Below are 21,046 nucleotides of genomic sequence, written 5' to 3'. Positions count from 1 at the left end.
TCACTTGATCTTCACTTTATTATGGAATTCACACACTACACATATGATTGCCATTTTGTGGGGAGTCTTGGGTCGTCGTTGAGGCGGTCATTTTGTGGGGTGTACTCTTACCATACCGTGGGGAGTCTGCGCAGAATGACAATTCGTTATATTTATTAAGGCCCCCTTTGTTCCCCCCAAGTAATGTGTGTTGTGCACGTGTTAAACAGGGGGGAAAAATCCAGACATTTGGTGGTGAGTGGCACTATGATATTTGATATTTATTGCCTTGTAAAGCGCCTGTATCCCCCCCATCAGGTGAATCTCCGCGCTGTGACTGCTGTCATCATCACAGAAGACTCGGAACAGAGAGGTTTTTAGCAATTTTCTAAATTTCAGGTATTCGGCCATTGGCGTGAGTGGGGAGTTGGTTCCAATATAGGGGGGCAAGGTGGGAAAAGGCTTTCCCACCCAAACGCGCTCTGTTAAATAGCAGTGTGCAAAGAAATGATTTAGACCCTGATAGGATGGAGGGCAGGTACCTAGAGAGTTTATCTGAGAGGAAGCTAGGAACAATGTCATGTAGAGATTTGTGAACCATACAGCAGATCTTTAATTTAATCCGCTTTCGCACCAGTAGCCAGTGCAGCTATTAGAACAGGGTTATAGGCGGGCTGCCCTGTTCTGGACTACTTGCAGTTTATTTACGGAAGCTTTATTGGCTGAAATCAGCAAGGCATTGCAGTAGTCCAGGCGGTTTAGCACTACTGCCTGAATCAAGACTTTCCGTGTTGACGAGGGTAGAAACGGGAAAGGTCTTCATAGTAGACTAAGAGTGTCAAAGCATGACCCTGCAGTGGAGGTAACATGCTATCTCCCAATGTTGGTTTCTGTTCTATAAGGACGCCCAAGCTTTTGACCACCTTTTTGGGGTAGGAGCTGGGCCCAATTCTTCAGGCCACCAGCTAGGGGTCCATCTTACCATTGTTTCCCTGAACAGCATAATCTCTGATTTTCCAGGGTTCAGCTGGAGAAAGTGGTCACCCATCCAATCCGCAACTGGTTTCATGCCTTCCGAAAAGGAGGTCTGAGTGTTGGGGGGAGAGAAGGAGCAGAGTGTCGTCAGCATAGGCGATTGGAGTGAAACCTAGACTCGTCAGAAATCCCGCCAAGGGGCAACATAAATGTTAAATAATGTTGGGCTCAAGCATGATCCCTGAGGAACTCCCTTGGTCAAACTAATAGTCTTTTAACGGAAAGGTCTCAGATTAATTGTCTGGATTCTGTCTGATACAAAGTTTGATAACCATTTTAGTGCATTCCCTCTGAGTCGGATGTCGCGGAGTCTTCCGATAAGGATCCGGTGAGAAATGGTGTTGAATGCCATGGATAGGGCAAGCAACACCAAAAGTACTGCTTGTCCATTGTCCAGAGACGTTTCTGATGTTATCTGTTACTGCTACCAAGGCAGATTCTGTACTGAATCTGGCCCGAACGCCGGATTGGGAGGCATCAAGACAATTCCAGGCTTCCACAAATTCAGAGAGGTATTTGTTAATGTGCTTTTCCAAGAGCTTGCTCTGGAGGGGGAGCAGAGAGATGGGGCGATAGTTGGAAACATTGTCCATGGGAGCTTAATTATTTTGCCCGATAGGAATGACCTGTTCTGCTTACCATTCAAGGGGGAGCCTGCCATCTGTCATGGAACTGTTAAGAATGGTACAAATAGGGGCAGCGAGCTGCTTGGACAGCAGGGAGGTAGTCCTTGCAGGGATAGCATCTGAAGGGGACCCAGGTTTGACTTTCCTTAGAAGGGATTCTACTTTTTCAGGCGTAAGTAGTGGAAAGTTCTCCAAGGTCGAAGGGTTCGGAATAGGCACTGGAGAATCTTTCTTAGCGCCTGCGAGCCACTGGCCTCCATTGTTACATGCCTTGGGGTCTGAAAGATTTTAGTATCTGGTACAGGGTTCTAGAAGAGTTCCCGGCTTGTTCAAGTTGTTGCGTAATGTGGAGTTTGCAAGCATTTTTTTTAATTGTATGGTATTGAGTCAGGGCTGGTTTAGAACTTTCCTTATCCTGAGGGTCATGTGAAATGCACCACTATCTTTCAAATCTTTTACAATGGCTTTTTTCTGTCCGGAGGCTAGGGGAGTATGAGGTAGTTTTGGGCACCTGGCAGAGTGGGAACACTTCAAGGGAGCGAATTGATCCACTGTGGTTTTTCTGACAGAGTTAAAGTGGACCAGATGTTTCTCCACACTATTGTAGTCGTGATTCCAGGATGCTGGGAACAAATCCTGGAACTGGTCAGGTGTAAATTTGTGCCATTGTCTGTCCTGCCTAGGAGGTGAGGGGGGAGGGGTAGAAGTTAGGCAGTATGATCCGGAGGGCTGCGAAATTGGGAATCAATCAACGAGTGGTCTGACCATGTCAGGGGGTAAGTTGCTCCACAAAGGATTTTCGGGGAGTTAGTTAGAATTAGACCCAACGTATGCCCCACAGAGTGAGTGGGGCCGTCATTGATCTTGAGGAGCTTGTGTGGCCAGATCTGCTAGACATGTGGAAGCATGCTGATAAGTGGCATTTTCACTGTGGGTATTAAAATCTCCTAGAAGCAAAAAGGTTCTGGTTGAGATGACATGAGGAGAAATGAGTTCCATCAGTTGGGAGGAGAAATTTGCCAGTGGGCCAGGGGGTTGGTATACAAGAGCTCCTTTCCATCTGTGTTTCAGGTGTAAATCTATTAAAAAGATTAGAAGGAAAGCAGATTCCAAATGTTAATTGCATGTTTAGGCAAGGATCTTACATTGACCAGGAATCAGTTCCAGCATTCGATATCATGTGAGGTCTGGGAAGGACCCTTATTATCGTTAGTGCTACGAGTTAGGTTATTTCTCTGGCCTAGTGTAAAATTATTAGATAGGGAATGGTCTATTTTCATACTCTGGAATCTGCAGGGGCCCCCCAAAAATGTAGATTTAGTAGGAGTAGCATGGGCTGAGTGTCTATAAGCGTTAGAAAGGCTATGTCTAACCCTTAGTAGTTCCTGGCATGTGTAGGAGCAAGAGTCACCAGGTGTATGTCTAGGTTTTGAGGGGAAACCTGCAGGGGTTCTGGCTCGTGGCGACATCCAGGTGCGGACGGGCACAGACGGGCTTGCTTTTGCTGTGCGTCGAGCATGGCATCCAATTTATGAGATGAGCAGGGCAGCTAGACTTCTAACCTCCGTTTCGGATTTCTACCGAAAGTGTCACTTCCGCAAGCGCAGCCTCCATCCACTCAATTGGCAACACACCGTGGGGGGCCGGAGAGGAGCGCTGAACGTGTACAATACAACAGGGGGCAACAAGTAAGCTAGAATTTAAAAGTTTATTAACTATTTAAAACAAAGATGCAGTGAGTAAAACTGCAGTTTAGCACACTAAGTGGATGGGCCCTTAGCGACAATCCAGCAAATTATAGATCTGTTCATGGGAGCTCACATTTTCGTAGAAAACAAGAAAGGTAGGACAATTCTCAAAACCTCACATAGGTATACAGCTACAATACTCTAAACTGCCATTTGGTAGAATCTGTGCAACTAGATACAATAGGAAGATCTCGATTTCTGGTCTTCAGGTTATAGAACTGTCTGGTGTGCTGGACTTGGATGTCCTCCAGCTGCTAGGAACCCATAAACACCTACAAATAGAGCACAGCCACAATCTTAGCTTGATACAATCAAGCTTCTAATTCATGAAGGAAATAAAGTTTGGGTGTCTGGGCTCCATCCAGGCTTTGGCAACAGTTTTTCATGTCCTTTGCAACTGGGTGGAAAGGTTTGAGGATACAGATAATATATTAATACACCAAAAGACAGGATCTCACAGACGAAGTGCAAGATAAATTGGGTTGTTGGTTGAGAAGGGTGAAACCCTACACAAGCAACAGCCACAATCACTGGCAGGGTGTAGGAAGCTGGCTCTGTATATACTATACTACAATGAGGTATAGTGTGCACACAGTCCAGTGGTTCCCCCAAGGTAAACAGAGGTAAAAGTAGATAATACCTTACTCTCTATTTATGATAATGTGGGCAATCAGTAAGGCTTTATCAGAGGGTAGTGTTAAGCATTTGTTGTACACAATCAGCAAATGATATCATACACTCAAAGACTGAACTCAGACTAATTTGTTTGTATAAAATGTATTATTTAGTTATATTTATTTTCTAAAACCATGCAAGCCTGGTACAGGTAAGTGTAAATGGTACTTTTCAAGGCAGGTTGAACGATACAAACAAGCTGAATGAAAAGGTCTTTGTTATAGGTTTATTTAACTTTTCAATTCAGTGGAAATTACTGTTAGATTACTTTTCAGATTACATTATGGATTACTTTTTCTACTCTATGTGATATGCCTAGATATCGCACTGGGAAATTTCCTGGAGAAAAAGGTAAGTAAAGAAGTTTTTAGTTATTTGCAGTTTAAGTTCTCAAAACAAAACCAACTCCACACAATTTTCAAGAAAAAACAGGCCATGTATTCCTATGGAGAAAATGTGGTTATTGGTTAACAGGTAAGTACTTGTTTGTGGGAGTTGGTATTCTGGGGTTAGAACCAGGGTTCCCCCAGGGTCAACGATGCCCTCCTGAAACACCCACAGCAGCACTACGGCAGCCGGGTGCAAAGTGCTCAGGCCCAATGTTATCCAAGAGGGGGTAGGGGCCTCCGGTTTGATGGCTGCTCATGAGCAGGCCACAAGGTTGTGGGAGTGAAGCTCCTGGTGTAAGGCTCAGGACAAAGGGGGATCCGAGTTAGCACACAGCAGCCCCTGCAGCGGCGCAAGGGCTGTTTTGGCATCGGATGCCCTGTTTATTTCAATTGGACTTGCTTATTTTGGCTGCAGGCTTTGTCCAGGAAGAATTCCGAGAGGAATCAACAGCTAGGCAGGTAAGGGGATGTAAGTGCACCTTTCTTCTCCAGGGCGCAGTGTGGCTGGATGCAAGGTTGTCCTTGGAGGTCTGATTTCACCTTACCATGCCACTCGCAGTGGTGGGAGGGTGGAAGGGGGGGGGGGGGTAAATGGCACAGAGCATTCCAGCCAAGAGATTTTGGTTTACACCGTGAGGCAAGGGAAAGTGAAGCACATTTGCCCTTCACATATGGACTTCAGGTTTTCAGGTACGACACCGAATTGAAAATAGTAACAGCCCCAATATTATTTGAGCAAATGAACACTGCTTTGAATTAACTCAGCATGTTGCACGATGCACTGTGTAAATACCCGATATTTGAAAATGTTGATGGGAAAATGAATAGCAGTGAAAACATCAAAGGACAGTGAAAATTCACATTCAAAGTGCACCCTGGGAATTGTATTAGGTTAGGACTACGTGAGGATGTTTGTAGTCCAATGAAGGCGTATAAAGCACGCAGTCACGCTGCAATTCCATTTAAGCAGCTCACCTGTGATCAAGGCTACCGATGTTAGCTGAAACGCCTAAGGACTTTAAACGAGGCTGTTTTCTCTGTGAATAAAAGTGCAAGTTAATCCCTGAAGTCTGGTCGGGTGTGCTTCTTTTCATGTGAATTGGAGTTTTGCTGAATATATATATATTTCAAATGTTGCCCAGAGACGAGCGCGCACTCCACTGCAGGATGAGCAGCAACCGTTTATTTCAATAAACATGCAGCTCAACATCTCGGTTAAAAGTCCCTAGCCTTACGCGTTTCAAAGAATTCGTGCTTCTTCCTCAGAGGCCCGTGTCTGCAGCCAATCAAGGTCATGCTCCACATCTTCCGCTCTAGTGCCTTCTTAAATACTTGGCACGGTTGAGCTGTGCTTATGACGAGCTGAGCTCGTCATGTATAATGGTATTCAAAGAATGTTAGCACAGGAGGGGAAAACCGCTAGCAGCCAAGTTCAAGTTCAAGAATTTATATAGCGCACTACTCACCCAGAGGGTCTCAAGGCGCTTGGGGAGGGGGTTCATTATTTATCGAATAGCCAGGTTTTAAGTTCTTTTCTGAAGGAGATGTGGTTCTGTGTAAGGCGGAGGTGAGTGGGGTGTGAGTTCCAGGTCTTGGCCGCTAAGTAGGAGAAGGATCTGCCTCCCATGGTGGATCTTTGGATACGCGGAACTGCGGCGAGGGCTTGATTGGCGGATCTAAGTTGGCGGGAGGGAGTGTAGAAGGACAGTCGGGTGTTAAGGCATTCGGGTCCTAGTTTGTAGAGGGCTTTGGGTGTGTGGGTGAGGAGACGGAACGTTATTCTCTTGTTGACGGGGAGCCAGTGAAGGTCTTTTAGGTGGCCGGTAATGTGATCTTGGCGAGGGATGTCCAAAATGAGTCTCGCTGATGCGTTGGAGTTTTTTCTGTAGTTTGGCTGTGATTCCGGCGTAGAGGGTGTTTCCGTAGTCCAGTCGACTCGTGACCAGTGCGTGGGTGACAGTTTTTCTTGTCTCGGAGGGGATCCACCGGAAGACTTTTTTGAGCATACGAAGTACGTTGAAGCAGGAGGATGAGACTGCGTTGACTTGTCTGGTCATCGAGAGTGAGGAGTCTAGGATGAAGCCAAGGTTACGTGCATGGTCTGTGGGTATGGGTGCTGTGCCCAGAGCCGAAGGCCACCATGAGTCGTCTCAGGCAGTGGGGGATGATCCTAGGATGAGCACCTCCGTTTTGTCTGACTTAAGTTTTAGGCAGCTGTTTTTCATCCATTCGGCTACTTCTTTCATGCCTTCGTGAAGATTGGTTTTGGCGGTGATAGGGTCTTTGGTGAGGGAAAGGATCAGCTGGGTGTCGTCAGCATAAGAGATGATGTTAAGGTTGTGTTGAAGCGCGATGGATGCGAGTGGACTCATGTAGACATTGAAGAGGGTGGGACTGAGTGATGTTCCTTGTGTTACACCGCAGATGACTTCGGTGGCCTCTGATTTGAATGGGGGAAGTCTGACTCTCTGAGTTCTCTCAGATAGGAACGAGATGATCCAGTCCAAAGCTTTTCCCTGTATGCCGATGTTGCTGAGGCGTTGAATGAGGGTGCTGTGACAGACTGTGTCGAAGGCGGTGGAGAGGTCGAGTAGAATGAGGGCCACTGTTTCTCTATTGTCCAGTAGTGTTCGGATGTCGTCTGTAGCTGCGATGAGGGTGGTCTCGGTGCTGTGTTTGGCTCGAAAGCCGGACTGTGAGGGATCAAGGGAGTTGTTGGATTCAAAGAAGGCGGTGAGCTGGCTATTGACGGCTTTCTCAATGACTTTGGCAGGGAATGGGAGGAGGAAGATGGGGCGGTAGTTTTTAAGTTCAGAGGGGTCTGCTGTGGGTTTCTTCAGGAGGGCGCCGACTTCGGCGTGTTTCCAGCTTTCTGGGAAGGTAGCAGAGTTGAAGGAGCAGTTGATGACCTCACGGAGATGGGGTGCGATGATGGAGTCTGCTTTGTTGAAGATGTGGTGGGGACAGGGGTCAGTTGGCGAGCCAGAGTGGATGGAGTTCATTAGGCGGATGGTGTCTTCAGTGGTGATTGGGTTCCAGGCGCTGAGGTTGTTAGGGGGCGGTTTAGGTTCGGAGGGGGGTGGAGAGGATTGTTCGTTGGAGATGTTCTCGAAGCGGTTATGTATGTCGGCAATTTTGTTGTAGAAGAAGGATAACGAATCGCAGAGGTCTTGGGAGGGAGTGATGTCGTTTGAGGCTGCGGTGGGGTTGGTGAATTCTTTGACTATGTTGAATAGTTCCTTGCTGTTATGGGCGTTGTTGTCGAGTCGATTCTTGAATGCTGATTTCTTGGTGGATCGAATTAGTTGGTGGTGTTTGCGGGTGGCTGCCTTGAAGGTGGTCATGTTGTCGGTGGTTGGGTTTTTTCTCCATGTTTTCTCGAGAGTACGGCATAGCTTCTTGGATTTCTTAAGGTCATCGTTGAACCAGGGGGCTTTTTTGCTGTCCTGTTTGGTGTGATTGATTTTCAAGGGTGCTAATTCATCAGCGCTGTGAGTGATCCATTGTTTGAGTTTGGTGGCAGCTTGGTTTGGGTCCGATGAGAGGGCGGGTGGGTTTTGGTTGAGCGATGAGAGGAGTTGGTCGGTGGTGATTTTGTTCCAGTTTCTTCGAGGAATAGGTTGTGGGGGGTTGTGGGTCGAGGTGGTTTTGTAGCTGAAGTGAACGCAACTGTGGTCTGTCCAATGGAGAGCTGTGGTGCGATCGAAGGAAATGTATTTGATGGAAGTGAAGATTGGGTCGAGTGTATGTCCGGCTACATGGGTGGGGGTGTCAATTAGTAGTTTGAGTCCGAGATTGGCCAGGTTGTCAAGGAGGGTGGTGGTGTTGCTGTCGTTTTTCTTTTCCAGGTGGAAGTTGAGGTATCCTAGTAAAATGTAGTTCTCGGAGGCGAGGGCATGTGGGTCAGTGATGTCTTCGCTGAATTGTTTCCGGGTTCCTGGGGGCCTGTAGATGAGGGTGCCTCTAAGTGTGGTCCTAGGGTCGGTGTGGATCTGGAAGTGGAGGTGTTCGGCGGTTGCAAGGTTATCGTCGAAACTGGTCGTGATTTTGATGGTGCTCTTATGGACGATGGCGATGCCTCCTCCTGTTTGATTGGTGCGGTCTTTTCGGGTGATCTTGTAGGTGTCTGGAATGGCTATGGCGATGTCGGGTGTTGATGATGCGTTCATCCAGGTTTCTGTAAGGAAGGCGACGTCCGGTGAAGCAGTGTCGAGTAGGTCCCAGAGTTCAGTTGCGTGTCTGTGGACCGAGCGGGTGTTCAGCAGGATGCACTTCAGATGGTTAGAGTCGGAGCTGTGATTGGAGTTGGAGGATGTGGTATGGATCTTGATGCTGGTAAATTTGCAGGAGTGGCAGGCGAAAGGACCGTGGGTACGTCCCGGGCAGCTTCGAAACATTGTGGTGTGCGTTTGGGGTTAAGGGCTAGGAGGGACGAGGCGTCATACGTTAAGCGGGAGGAGTGGGGGTCGCGGGAGCTAGAGGGTCTGGCGCTGGGCGCGGTCCAGGCGCGGATGGGCGCAGACGGGCTTACCTTTGGCGCGCATGGGACGCGACCGCTGCGCGTGACCGCTGCGCGCAAATGCATCTGTCATAAGAGGATGGTGGAGAGGGGAGGGGCGAGGGAGGGTCAGCTGGGAGGCGGGGGCGGGGCGGATAGCCGGGCTGGGAGGCACTACAAACAACAAACAAAATGTCGGCGAGCCAAAAGGCAATCAGGGCGATATTGGGGCACAGGCAAAGCAATGGAACAGAGATTGCTAGATAAATGTGCACAATTAGGCGTGAATCGGCAATCAGGCAAAGGACAACAGCACTGGACAACAATAAGCAAACGAAGCGCAGTCTGGCGGCACAGCGCTCCTAACAATCAAATTAATCTTTAGTAGCGCGAGATGCCACAATGCTTGCAGTTCACAGAGGTCAGCTTTCGTGCAATTCCATCCCACAATGCATGGCAAGGTACTTTACTCACCTGCAGAGAATGAACTTCTAGTGGGGTTATTTATGGAGAGTCCCTGGATATGAACTTGCTTTCAAATGCTTCAGGCCCATGAACAAGCATGTAAGATTTGAAACGCGTTGGGCACTAATATTAAAAGGAATCTGACACGCTGGTTTTTGGTGCGCTGCAAATCATTTTTTCTGGTGCGAGTGAGCTCAGTCTTTTGGACAATTGTGGCAAGGTTATATATTTATTTATACAGATACACATACACATACATACACACACAACCTTTCCTTGCGTTAAGTATACTTGGCATTCGTGGAAAAGACATGCATCTCTTCCTAGCTCTATCCCATGATCATTGCAATGAGGACAGTGATGTGCTTTCTAATCTAATTAGGAAGGAAGAAAGATCAGATACTGAAATCAAAGACGAAGGGATGCTTCCTTTTCTGAGCTCCGAGTACTTTGAGACCATGAACCTCAAGTGGCAAACATGCGACAACGCACTCCCATGTTGAAACTATCACATGTAGGAATGGTGGCCATAAGGCTATGGAATATCTTGCCAGTCAAAAAAAAAAAACCACTCAATTACATAGATGTCTGCTTGAAAGACAAAAACGATGTATCTGCATAAAACACCTGTAATACTCACTTGTCAGAATCGAAGAATGTGCTTATGTCAGGGTTTGGAGTACCGGCCACCGCGAAATTACTGCTTCCAGTGTCCACCAAAATATTTAACTGAAATAAAGAGAAAGAATTCTTGTAATACCTTTGCATTACGAATGCAATCAGAAAAATTATTTTAAAATCTACATTATCAAGTGGGACCGCTGCAACACCAAGCAATGGGGTAGCAGCGGCAACCCTACAGGGGGCGCACAAGCTTACTTCCTCATCCTTCTACCACTGGGTGTGCGCCGGTGGGTCTAGAGGGGGGATCCATTCAGATTTTGAAGGTATCCACATGGGATACTTTTATGTAAGATGCGAGAACCAAGTACACAGGCATGGTGGTTTTGCTGAAAATGATGGAGCTCCGACCGCACTAGACCAACATAGGCCAGCCCGGTGTAAGCCCTTTAAATGGTCCAGCAAACCTACCCAGATGTTAAAAGTTTCTTCAAAATTCAACTAGAGCATTCTACAATCACACTTTACCCCAAGTTTCTTCCACACAAAAATGACTCCTGCAATACTAAACAGAGTAATGGGGTTTGGAAGCTCCTGTGTCTGTTGACACCAAATATAGTTATGTCTTCTATCGCTGACCGCCCGCACAGGTTGATCATGGCCTGGCCATGTCAGTATTATGGCAGAACAGCTCCACAAGTTAGAATTTCACTAGGTGATCAATATCAGCCCACTTCTGAGACAAACAAAGCAAAAGCATATTTCTGATGGTTGCGCGCACTACAAAGAAACATTCAGTTGAAAGAACACCTTGTCCTCCTGAGTGGCTGGCCAGATGTGGCCTTCTGACTCTGCACCCCAGCTCCCAGCTTTTTCTTGTATTTAAAAGAAAAAAAGAACCATGCATCCTTCTCTGTTCCTATAGTTTCACTTGTTTTCAATTAGTTCGAGATGTATTCCATGTGTTCCACCTTCCGCTCTGTGCTCCTCTCCCTCTGTCCTTGATCCACCTACGACTCTACTGTAGGGTGACCTAATGTCCTCTATTGCCCTGGACCGGCCCATCTTTGCATATGTAGAACAAGGGGAGCTTGGCCCTTAGGGGACAAGTGAGAAGGCTGGGCCTGAATTTAGGGAACAAACAAGTATGCCTCTCACTATTCGATAAAAGCCAAAAATCAGGGCGTTTGAAGACGCTATTTGTCGTATTCAACACGGTATTTTTATTTTTACCATTAACTTATATAGTTTGTCAAAGATTTGTCGCAAACAACATATGATCAGCAGAAAAGACCTGTATAACACAACAGTTTTTACACAAAGTTTGAATCAATCATTGCAACACATTGTCAAACTTAAACATAGACCTGAATGCGGTCAACAGATAGAGACATTAAACATATATGACAAAGTACATAGTGCAACACATAATATTTGTATCAGTGCAAAGTTTGGTTAAAGCAAAAGCATAGTGAATGAAAGAAAAGATTAGAAAAAATTAGAAAAAGGAACGCGAGTGAATTCAAAACTCTATATTATCATCAGCAATGGCTTAGGTTTGAATTGTCCTTTTCTAATTCGCCGACGCGTTTCGAATCCGGAAATTAACTGTCGGGATTCTCATCAGGGCAAAGTTTATCTATCTGTGAATTTAAGCAAAGGTGGAGGTTTTAGTGTCATGTTTTGACGTAAGGACAACTCCCCTTATGTTGTGACATTCGCAATGACCTACCGCATTTTAAAGGAAGCTGTTTCCAGCCTGGGGTTGCGAGTGCAGACTCAAGAGTGGGTCCAAAATTGAGGCGCCTACAATTAAAATGAGCGTGTGTTTTAGCGCGAGTTGTACATTTGATTGTTACACTTAAAAAACAAATCACCACCGAGCATACCGTTGTTGGGTTTGAGGTCGATCAAAGCGGCTGCTTGATGCGGGACGAGGGCTCCGCAGCGTGTTCGCTGCCTATGGCTGGGCAGAAGCGCTGTGTACAAAAAAAGGGTTTATGTATTGGTACTGGATAAATTGCAAACCGGGTTTTAAAACAATTCTAGACCGGCTAGCGGTGAATGGTACCTTTAGCGTTTGCCGCTGCTGTGGTCCAAAAAGGGATCCTATTTTCTGAAGGGCGCAGTCACCGTTTTAACATTTAATTGGCGTGCTCCAACTCCGCTGGGGAAGAAGGAAGTTGTTGTTAGTCAACAGCCAGAGAAGATCCTGGCGAGCGCGCTGGAACGCATTGCTTTGTCTACAGGAGCGTTGCTTACCTCGAAGTGGTTCAGTTGGCGGCTCATAGCATACTGTTTGGTTTCCCAAGATGGATGCTGCTGCAGTTACTATGGTGATGAATCATTGGGGTGCCGCTTTGCATTGTGGGATTTGTAGTTTGTGTGGTTGTGAATTATTAAGTAGGAAAGGAATCGCCATGTATTGAAAAAACGTACCGAGACGCGACCAAGTCGACCAGCCAGAACAACAAGACATCATTGAATTAGAGTCTGGCAACTTCAGATAAAGTATTCAGGCCCCTCTGCACGCTATTGAATTTCAATATCAGATAAGCCTCGGTTTTTAAGAGCGACCTATCGATATCCACATTCCTTTGTGCCGGGCGTAATGTATACAACACTGTCCATTTAAGGTGATTGACATCATGGTTTGCATTTATAAAGTGCTCCACCATGGGGGCGGTCATGATTTTGTTCTTGATCCTGGATCGATGTTGGCAAATGCGTGTGTTCACTTGTTGTGTGGTTTTGCCAATATAGATCAGATCACAGGGACACTGGACCAGGTAAACGACATTCTTAGTCTTGCAATTAGAAAAGTCTATTGAAGGCGATGAGTTCCAGCATGGGAACCACCAGATGGAAGCATTCACAACCACACAAACTACAAATCCCACAATGCAAAGCGGCACCCCAATGATTCATCACCATAGTAACTGCAGCAGCATCCATCTTGGGAAACCAAACAGTATGCTATGAGCCGCCAACTGAACCACTTCGAGGTAAGCAACGCTCCTGTAGACAAAGCAATGCGTTCCAGCGCGCTCGCCAGGATCTTCTCTGGCTGTTGACTAACAACAACTTCCTTCTTCCCCAGCGGAGTTGGAGCACGCCAATTAAATGTTAAAACGGTGACTGCGCCCTTCAGAAAATAGGATCCCTTTTTGGACCACAGCAGCGGCAAACGCTAAAGGTACCATTCACCGCTAGCCGGTCTAGAATTGTTTTAAAACCCGGTTTGCAATTTATCCAGTACCAATACATAAACCCTTTTTTTGTACACAGCGCTTCTGCCCAGCCATAGGCAGCAAACACGCTGCGGAGCCCTCGTCCCGCATCAAGCAGCCGCTTTGATCGACCTCAAACCCAACAACGGTATGCTCGGTGGTGATTTGTTTTTTAAGTGTAACAATCAAATGTACAACTCGCGCTAAAACACACGCTCATTTTAATTGTAGGCGCCTCAATTTTGGACCCACTCTTGAGTCTGCACTCGCAACCCCAGGCTGGAAACAGCTTCCTTTAAAATGCGGTAGGTCATTGCGAATGTCACAACATAAGGGGAGTTGTCCTTACGTCAAAACATGACACTAAAACCTCCACCTTTGCTTAAATTCACAGATAGATAAACTTTGCCCTGATGAGAATCCCGACAGTTAATTTCCGGATTCGAAACGCGTCGGCGAATTAGAAAAGGACAATTCAAACCTAAGCCATTGCTGATGATAATATAGAGTTTTGAATTCACTCGCGTTCCTTTTTCTAATTTTTTCTAATCTTTTCTTTCATTCACTATGCTTTTGCTTTAACCAAACTTTGCACTGATACAAATATTATGTGTTGCACTATGTACTTTGTCATATATGTTTAATGTCTCTATCTGTTGACCGCATTCAGGTCTATGTTTAAGTTTGACAATGTGTTGCAATGATTGATTCAAACTTTGTGTAAAAACTGTTGTGTTATACAGGTCTTTTCTGCTGATCATATGTTGTTTGCGACAAATCTTTGACAAACTATATAAGTTAATGGTAAAAATAAAAATACCGTGTTGAATACGACAAATAGCGTCTTCAAACGCCCTGATTTTTGGCTTTTATCGAATAGTGAGAGGCATACTTGTTTGTTCCCCATCTTTGCATATGTGTCATTTTGGAGCGAGTATGAGTACGGAAAGTCTAAATATGCATGCACACGGTCGACCCTTTGCAAAAAGAGAGGCATGCTACTGCTTGACTTCTCAGGCCTGGTCTGAAAACAGTACTGCAGACAAAAGTCACTAGTTTTAGTAAACAAAAGAGAAGTCGAATAAACTAAATGCTAAATATGGGTTTTATGGTATTTTTTTTATGTCGATCAGCATATCCTTCTTAGGAAAGAAACAGGATAACAATACACTTATTGCAAGCATCCCCGTCTAAAAATCACACTAAAAGGGCACTTCATGAATGTTTTTCCGTGCTGTCCACTCTTTGTGTCGGTCTCCAAGTATGAGATGTGACAAAAGACCCAGAAATCAGGTCACTGAACCGCACGCACAGCCACGAAACAGGTCATCCACCTTAAACTAAATAAACAAGCATTTACAATGCAACGGTTTTGCCTTTGTAGAAGTTAGAGCTATTGGCATTGTAAATGACAACATTTTTATTTATGTGTTCGTTTTGAAAACAGATAAATAAATGGCATTGTCATTTATAATGGCAATAGCCTAATCTCTCGCAAATGCCACACACACACACACCCACAGAGAGCCCCCCCACACAGAGCCCCTCCACACGGAGCCTCCCCACACCCACACAGGCCCCCCCCCCCACACACACCCACACAGAGCCCCCCCCCCCCCCACACACACTCAGACAGACAGAGCCCCACTTGGGTCGTGGTTCTTATACCACTTTTTTAGTATATGGTTTGGTCCGCCTCTGAGGCCCAGTGTTTCTTAGTGCTATTTACTGGCCATACCTGTACCATGCGGTTTGCATCTAGTGCTTCGATAGCAGTTCATACCTTCAATGTGCGGCACTCGTTCGGCAAGCAACAATACACAGCCATGGTACTTCTGATTAAGTAAAGTGTGAATTGTCCAATGTATAATATGTGCTCACTTTAGCCTCAAGTTTACATCTCATTGTGCAGTTCTCGTGCATTCGCTAAGGGTTTTACCAATGCGATATTCAAAAGCGGTCTGTCACCACCAGTGCTCTTAACAACAATCGAGGAGTATTTGGGCTGGCGCTGCTCATAGGCGCTCCTCGTTAATACTGCCAACTCTTACTTGGGCGAAATGCTTTTGTACGGACCTGCACATTGGTAGTTCTGCAGTTCTAATCATCCCTACCGACACGAAGATGAGAACGGAGGCGCACTTCCTACCTTGGTTCAGCCGGGAGTCTGCACTGCTTGAGCGCTAATCACAAACGCGTTACTCGGGACATGGTCTGTGTTTGAACGGCGCGCGGCTGTAACTCCTGAAGTCTCACGAGATGATGCGGAGCGCGACCTGCTCCTTTTGAAAACAATGATGTTAATGGCTCCCTGCATTGGAGTGAATTACTGTCCGTTACCGGTACATACTGTATTATTTTAGCGTATACGAACCTAGGTACTTTAAGGCTCATACGAGCATTTGCAAAGGCCTATTTATTACTGCCATAGTAGTGTCCAGGGCGCGAGACTGGGGTCCACGCGGGTGGACGGCGTCCCCTCACTCTTTTGAAAGGGTGGACGCCATCCCCCCTGCCAAGAAGCTGGGCCCCACAGAAATATGCTGAACGTGTCCCGGTGTAAATTTCAGACACCGGCACACGTTCAGCACGTTACGTCACGAGGTCATTTGCATACTATCAGGCCCCCCACTTCTTTTTATAGGCCCTGGTAGTGTCCCTGTGCATTACTGGGATTAACATTCCTGCTTTGTGCGCTTCCCTCTTGTTTTGTGCCACTCATCTGAGCAGGCGCGGACTCCTGCTTAACACAAAGTAACCGCAAACGCACAACATAAATATACACTTGCACACGAATGTTCAGCCTTGGCGCGCACACACGATTGTGGTGCTCCTCGAGTCCACAGCAGCAAACCTCTCAAGTTCCGAATTTGGGTTGGGCTCAAACAAGTGTTGGTAAAGGGAAGAGGTAGTGGGGGATAAAAGAAATGACGATAACGCTGGGAGGATTTACAGTAAATAAGTAAACAAAGTAAAGTCTACCAGCTTTTCGTCATTTCATTGTTCATGACGAGCAGCCCTCATGATTAATTACAGAAAATATTAATTGAATCGTGAGCGTTAGTACATTTACACCACATCAAGAAACCGGGAACGGTAGGAAGCGAGAAACCACCACCAACACTGTAAGCATTCCGCCAGGAAGTGGCTGATCATGGAGTAACCCCATTCCCTCTCTGTTGACACAGAACCTACGAAGGATTGTGTGAAATATGTCATACCCTGAAAGTGTTTGTTATCCATTCGTATTATTTTTAAGTTGACACGTGAGCACGGAATATATAAACTTTGGTGAGAGTCGTATGAAAAGATGTCCCTAATCTTTCTCACAGTAAATGATAAATACAATAGCGCGTGGTGCAAATTAGAACCAGGCAGCAAGGGTGGTTGAGGTAGCGAACGGTGCAGTTCGCAGCACGATTTCAGTCATTTCATTCCATTAGAAAGGGGTCTGGGCTTCAATAAGATGACTGAACGCAGAGATATTGGACTTCTAGGTATACTGAGTATTTCTGCTTCTGTGCAAGGCAATACAGGGAAGCCCTCCGGTGTCCAGCTCTGTCTTTGCTCTTAGGCGTCAGTTTCACTACCATTTGGAGTTCTGAGACAGCCACCTATCAGGCTGTAGCATGAAAACTAAAATGCTGAAAACTAAATATTATATCAAAGTCAAACAAGCTTTTTCCCCAGCACGTTGTACAGCGTCCTGATCTCCGGCGTGGCCAAGGACGGGTCCCGTGCCTCGGGGGGCTGCGGGGCGGCAGCGGAGGGCTCGGGCATCCTTCTCAAGGCACAGAGATGTGATGAGAAGTCATGCAGACCCACCCGGATATAGCAGCATGGATTAGCTAATTTAGCGGCACAAAAATGGAAATTTAGCGGCACAAATATGGAAATTTTGCGGCAATTTTGCGGCATTTTATTTGGCCATTTCTCCTACAATAAACACAGATATCTTAGCTTCATGTTGTTAAATAACTAAAAAAAACTATGTATATTTGGTTTATTTACAATGTAGACACTTTGTTTCCCTCGAAAAGCAAGACTTCCTCTCCGGCCGAACACAGAACGTCCGCCTTCCGCTCCGAAGCCACCAAGATTATCTGCGGCATACCCTGGGCTCATTTCTCAGCCCTACGCTGCTTAACATCTACATGGCACCAGTCGCCCACGTCGCCCGACTGCACAACCTTAACATCATCTCCTACGTCGATGACACCCAGCTGATCCTCTCCCTCGCCAAGGACCCCCACAGCTCCAACACCCACCGACCACGCATGCAACCTGGGGGTCATCCTCGACTCATGGCACCGTATAGTGGGTGATAGGATCTCTCCCCAAGCTCCACGTGGGGTGCAAGCGGCAGGAGAGTAGTGCCGCAGCAAGGCCCAGCCGGGGGCAGAGATGCTGAAGCACGCGGAGCCAGAGGAGCGCCCGACGAGCATCCTGAGGCTCCAGGGGTTCCCTCACTGGTGCAGATACGGTGTCTCCCGGGGCGAAGGCACCTAGAAGCACTCCTCCAGGCTGGCGAACAATGGAATCTGCGGAGTGGCAAACCCGGCTGAGCCGGGAGATGCGCATTTTTATAAATCAATCAATCAATGCATTTATAAAGAAGTGCTTTATCAGGAGGTTACACATTCTCTGAGCGCAGAAGAACGAAACATATGTGGTACTGTTTTCTTTTTCAGGTTTTTAGTTTTGGACATGTGTGCCTCCGTTGCAATGCAGAACTACTGCATGTCTGAACAGAACACTTCAGTTCTGTGATCCTGCTGGAAGTGAAGTAGTGTAATGTATAGGAGTTAGTGTTGTCATTTTGACACGAGAGATGTATCTAAGGGAGGCACACCCCCAACTTAACGACAATACATGCTATGACAGAGTAGACAAGAAATACCTCACAGTCATGAGAAAACAGTTTCATGACAAACTTGCAACATGGCACGAACACGGTCTCCTTACCTGGGGTGAAAAGCAATTCCTTAGAAATTACACTCCAACCACGCCCACCCTAGATCTTCTACCGAAGATACATAAGAGCAACACTAACCCGCCGGGAGGCCCATAGTTTCCTCTAAGAACAGCTTGATGGAAAATACGAGCATATATGTAGACCATTTCGTATTCCCCTTTGTCAAAGATCTCAGGTCCTATCTATGGGACACAACTGACTTTCTTCTCAAAATAAAAGACATCAATGTAGGAGAGAGAGACTGGTTGGTATGCCTAGACGTAGAGACGCTCTACACCAGTATACAACATGAAGACGGGGTAAAAGCAGGTCTGTTCTTTTTTAAAAAACATAAGGCAGAATTCCTACAACATACCAATATGCTACTTGACATGATTGCAATATGCCTCAAAGAAAATGTATTCATTCTTGAAAATGTATACTATAAACCACTGCAGGGTACTTCCATGGGCACTTGCTTCGCCCCCAGCTACGCGAATCTTATGGTGGGCTGGTGGGAGAAGCAGGTGCTCTGGATTGACCAAACGGATAAGTGGGCATACAATGTCTCTAAATGGCTGAGATAAATTGACGATATTTTTTTGTGTGGAAAGGAACCGAAAATTACCTTAATGTTTTCATTGATTGTGAATGATGTCAACCTAAGACACATAAGAGAAACACATCACTGAGGGACATATTGGTACATAGCCACCTCTAACCGAAAGAAAATAATTGGCTCAGACAAACCAAAGGTTTCCGCAAATGTGGCAAACGTAAAGCCTGCAAACACAGTAACAATGTCACTGAGATCATAATAGAAAGGACCAAAACCAAATGGAAGATACCAAAACTGAAAACCTGTAACCCGGAGTATGTAGTGTATGCCATGGTCTGCCCATGTGGCCTCTGGTACATAGGATCCACAACATTTGCAGTTAAGAAGCGAATCTTGGGAGCACTGACACGCGATCACCAATGGTAATCAAAGCTACAGTACGGCTAGGCACTTTGCAAAGGAACATTAGGTTGACTGGACCAAAGCCAGATTCTTTGGACTGGATAGTCAACCCCATGCCCAGAGGAGGCAATCGCATTGCCGCCCTCCGCAAACGTGAATCACGCTTCATCCTCCTAGCAGGCACAAAATTCCCATCTGGTCTTAATAAGGATGAGGAATTGTACAGTCACCTATAGTCTAAGAGAATATCAGCTGTAATGAACCACAACCTTGCCGTGACAGTGCACTCTCGTCCCTTCCCCTACCCTCACCCTCACCACTTCCTCCCTTGTTTTTAACGTTACCACTGCAGACTACATGATTGTGCAAAATGCTCTACCAAGGTCATTGTCAGACAGATGCAACATGTGCTGTACTCCGAGTTGAAATGTGTATCTTGATTTCTAAACTTGTGTGCTGAACATCACTGAAAAGTCACGTCAAAGCTAACGATATGAGCACTGGAGTCCTGGGCAGCCACCCATTCTACTCCAAGCCACTCAGATTGCTGAATACATCACAATATGGTACTATACCGTCACTGTGCATCTTTTTGTTGAGACAACACGTCACTCCACAATAACAATGAGCACACAAAGGGCACTAGAGACCCTCAATCACTAGCTGTGTACGTTAGAGATAACAATTGAACAATAGGAGCACTTACATGAAGTCGCTCCCATTGTACAGATCCATGACGTTGCATCCTAATGTCAACCAGTCCAATGTATGATGCTTACACTACATTTGAAAGATGCATCTAATATTGTCAGAATGCAATACAAGCTGCTAACATCTACTGCCTAATGGAGGGAGTTTAAAAGAACATGCTGGGCGACACCTCCTTTGATCTTCTGCTCTTCCATGCTGAAATGCCTGTGATCAAGGAGCCGATCTGACCCGAAACGCGTAAGGCGACCTCAAGTTAATTGAATAAAGAAAGCGCTGGGTGTCGTGACTACGCCGCTTGTGAGTACGTCTTCAAACGGTGGTCCTTTGTAAAACATTATATAAAATATATAATATATATATATATATATATATATATATATATATATATATCCATATGTTTGCCCAACTTGAGAACGTCCTCACTGAAACTGCACTTCTTCAAGCGAGGTCAGCAGCCAGCACAGCATACCGCTTCATCATGTAAATCTGTGGCTTAACGCGTTTCGAATCTTACATTCTTGTTCACAAGCCTAACACATGACTGACTCCAGCAACTTCTTAAACTGACTGCATTTTTTAACAACAAGTCCTGCCCCAGTGGGCATGTTCTACCGCCCCAGTGGGCAAATGCTAAAGGCATTCTGCTATTTGCAGTCCACGCAATGACATCCCCAGTGGGCTTTTAAGTTGCTAGGTTCAGGACTTAAGTTTTGAATTAATGTCTCTGCGTGGGTTGATATCCACTACGAATGCTGCAGTGGCTGACAAATACATAAACCTCACTGTCCAAAGTTTCAGTCCAGATGTCAGTGCATGTAACTTCTTGCTGCTGCGGGTCCGCTTCTCAGCGGCGGGTCGGCGATTAGATCTCTAATGCACTGAGGGAACGGTGAGGTCCGTGTTGCGAGACCATGAATGATCAATGCTGGGGTGTCACCTGGTCCCCACCAACCCACTGGGGTAAATATTTGTTTTACTGAAGGAGCAGAGGCAGCATCCACTGTGATAACAGATGCACGAATAACAAGCACCAGCATGTAGTTTTCGCATACGCCCACTGGGGCAGGACTTGGATTCATCAGGTGTTTGTTATAAAAGCCTGCCCCCGTCTTCTCTCCTTTAATGCCTGTGAGGTCAGCCACCCCCCCTGGGCT

At 46.2% G+C, this 21,046-nt stretch overlaps 1 protein-coding gene across 1 annotated transcript in view; it reads right to left on the bottom strand.

The window, feature by feature from the left end:
* Window positions 1-21,046, bottom strand: part of BACE2 (beta-secretase 2) — a 340,766-nt gene that overhangs the window by 199,049 nt on the left and 120,671 nt on the right. The window contains exon 2 of the mRNA XM_086935433.1: window positions 10,056-10,144. Within this exon, the coding sequence (XP_086791559.1) occupies window positions 10,056-10,144 (89 nt within the window). The remainder of the gene's footprint in view (window positions 1-10,055; window positions 10,145-21,046) is intronic.

This window comes from Lissotriton vulgaris, chromosome 8 (assembly GCF_964263255.1).
Source record: "Lissotriton vulgaris chromosome 8, aLisVul1.2, whole genome shotgun sequence".
Classification (NCBI taxonomy): Eukaryota; Metazoa; Chordata; class Amphibia; order Caudata; family Salamandridae; genus Lissotriton; species Lissotriton vulgaris.
This window is presented reverse-complemented; position numbering and strand designations above follow the sequence as displayed.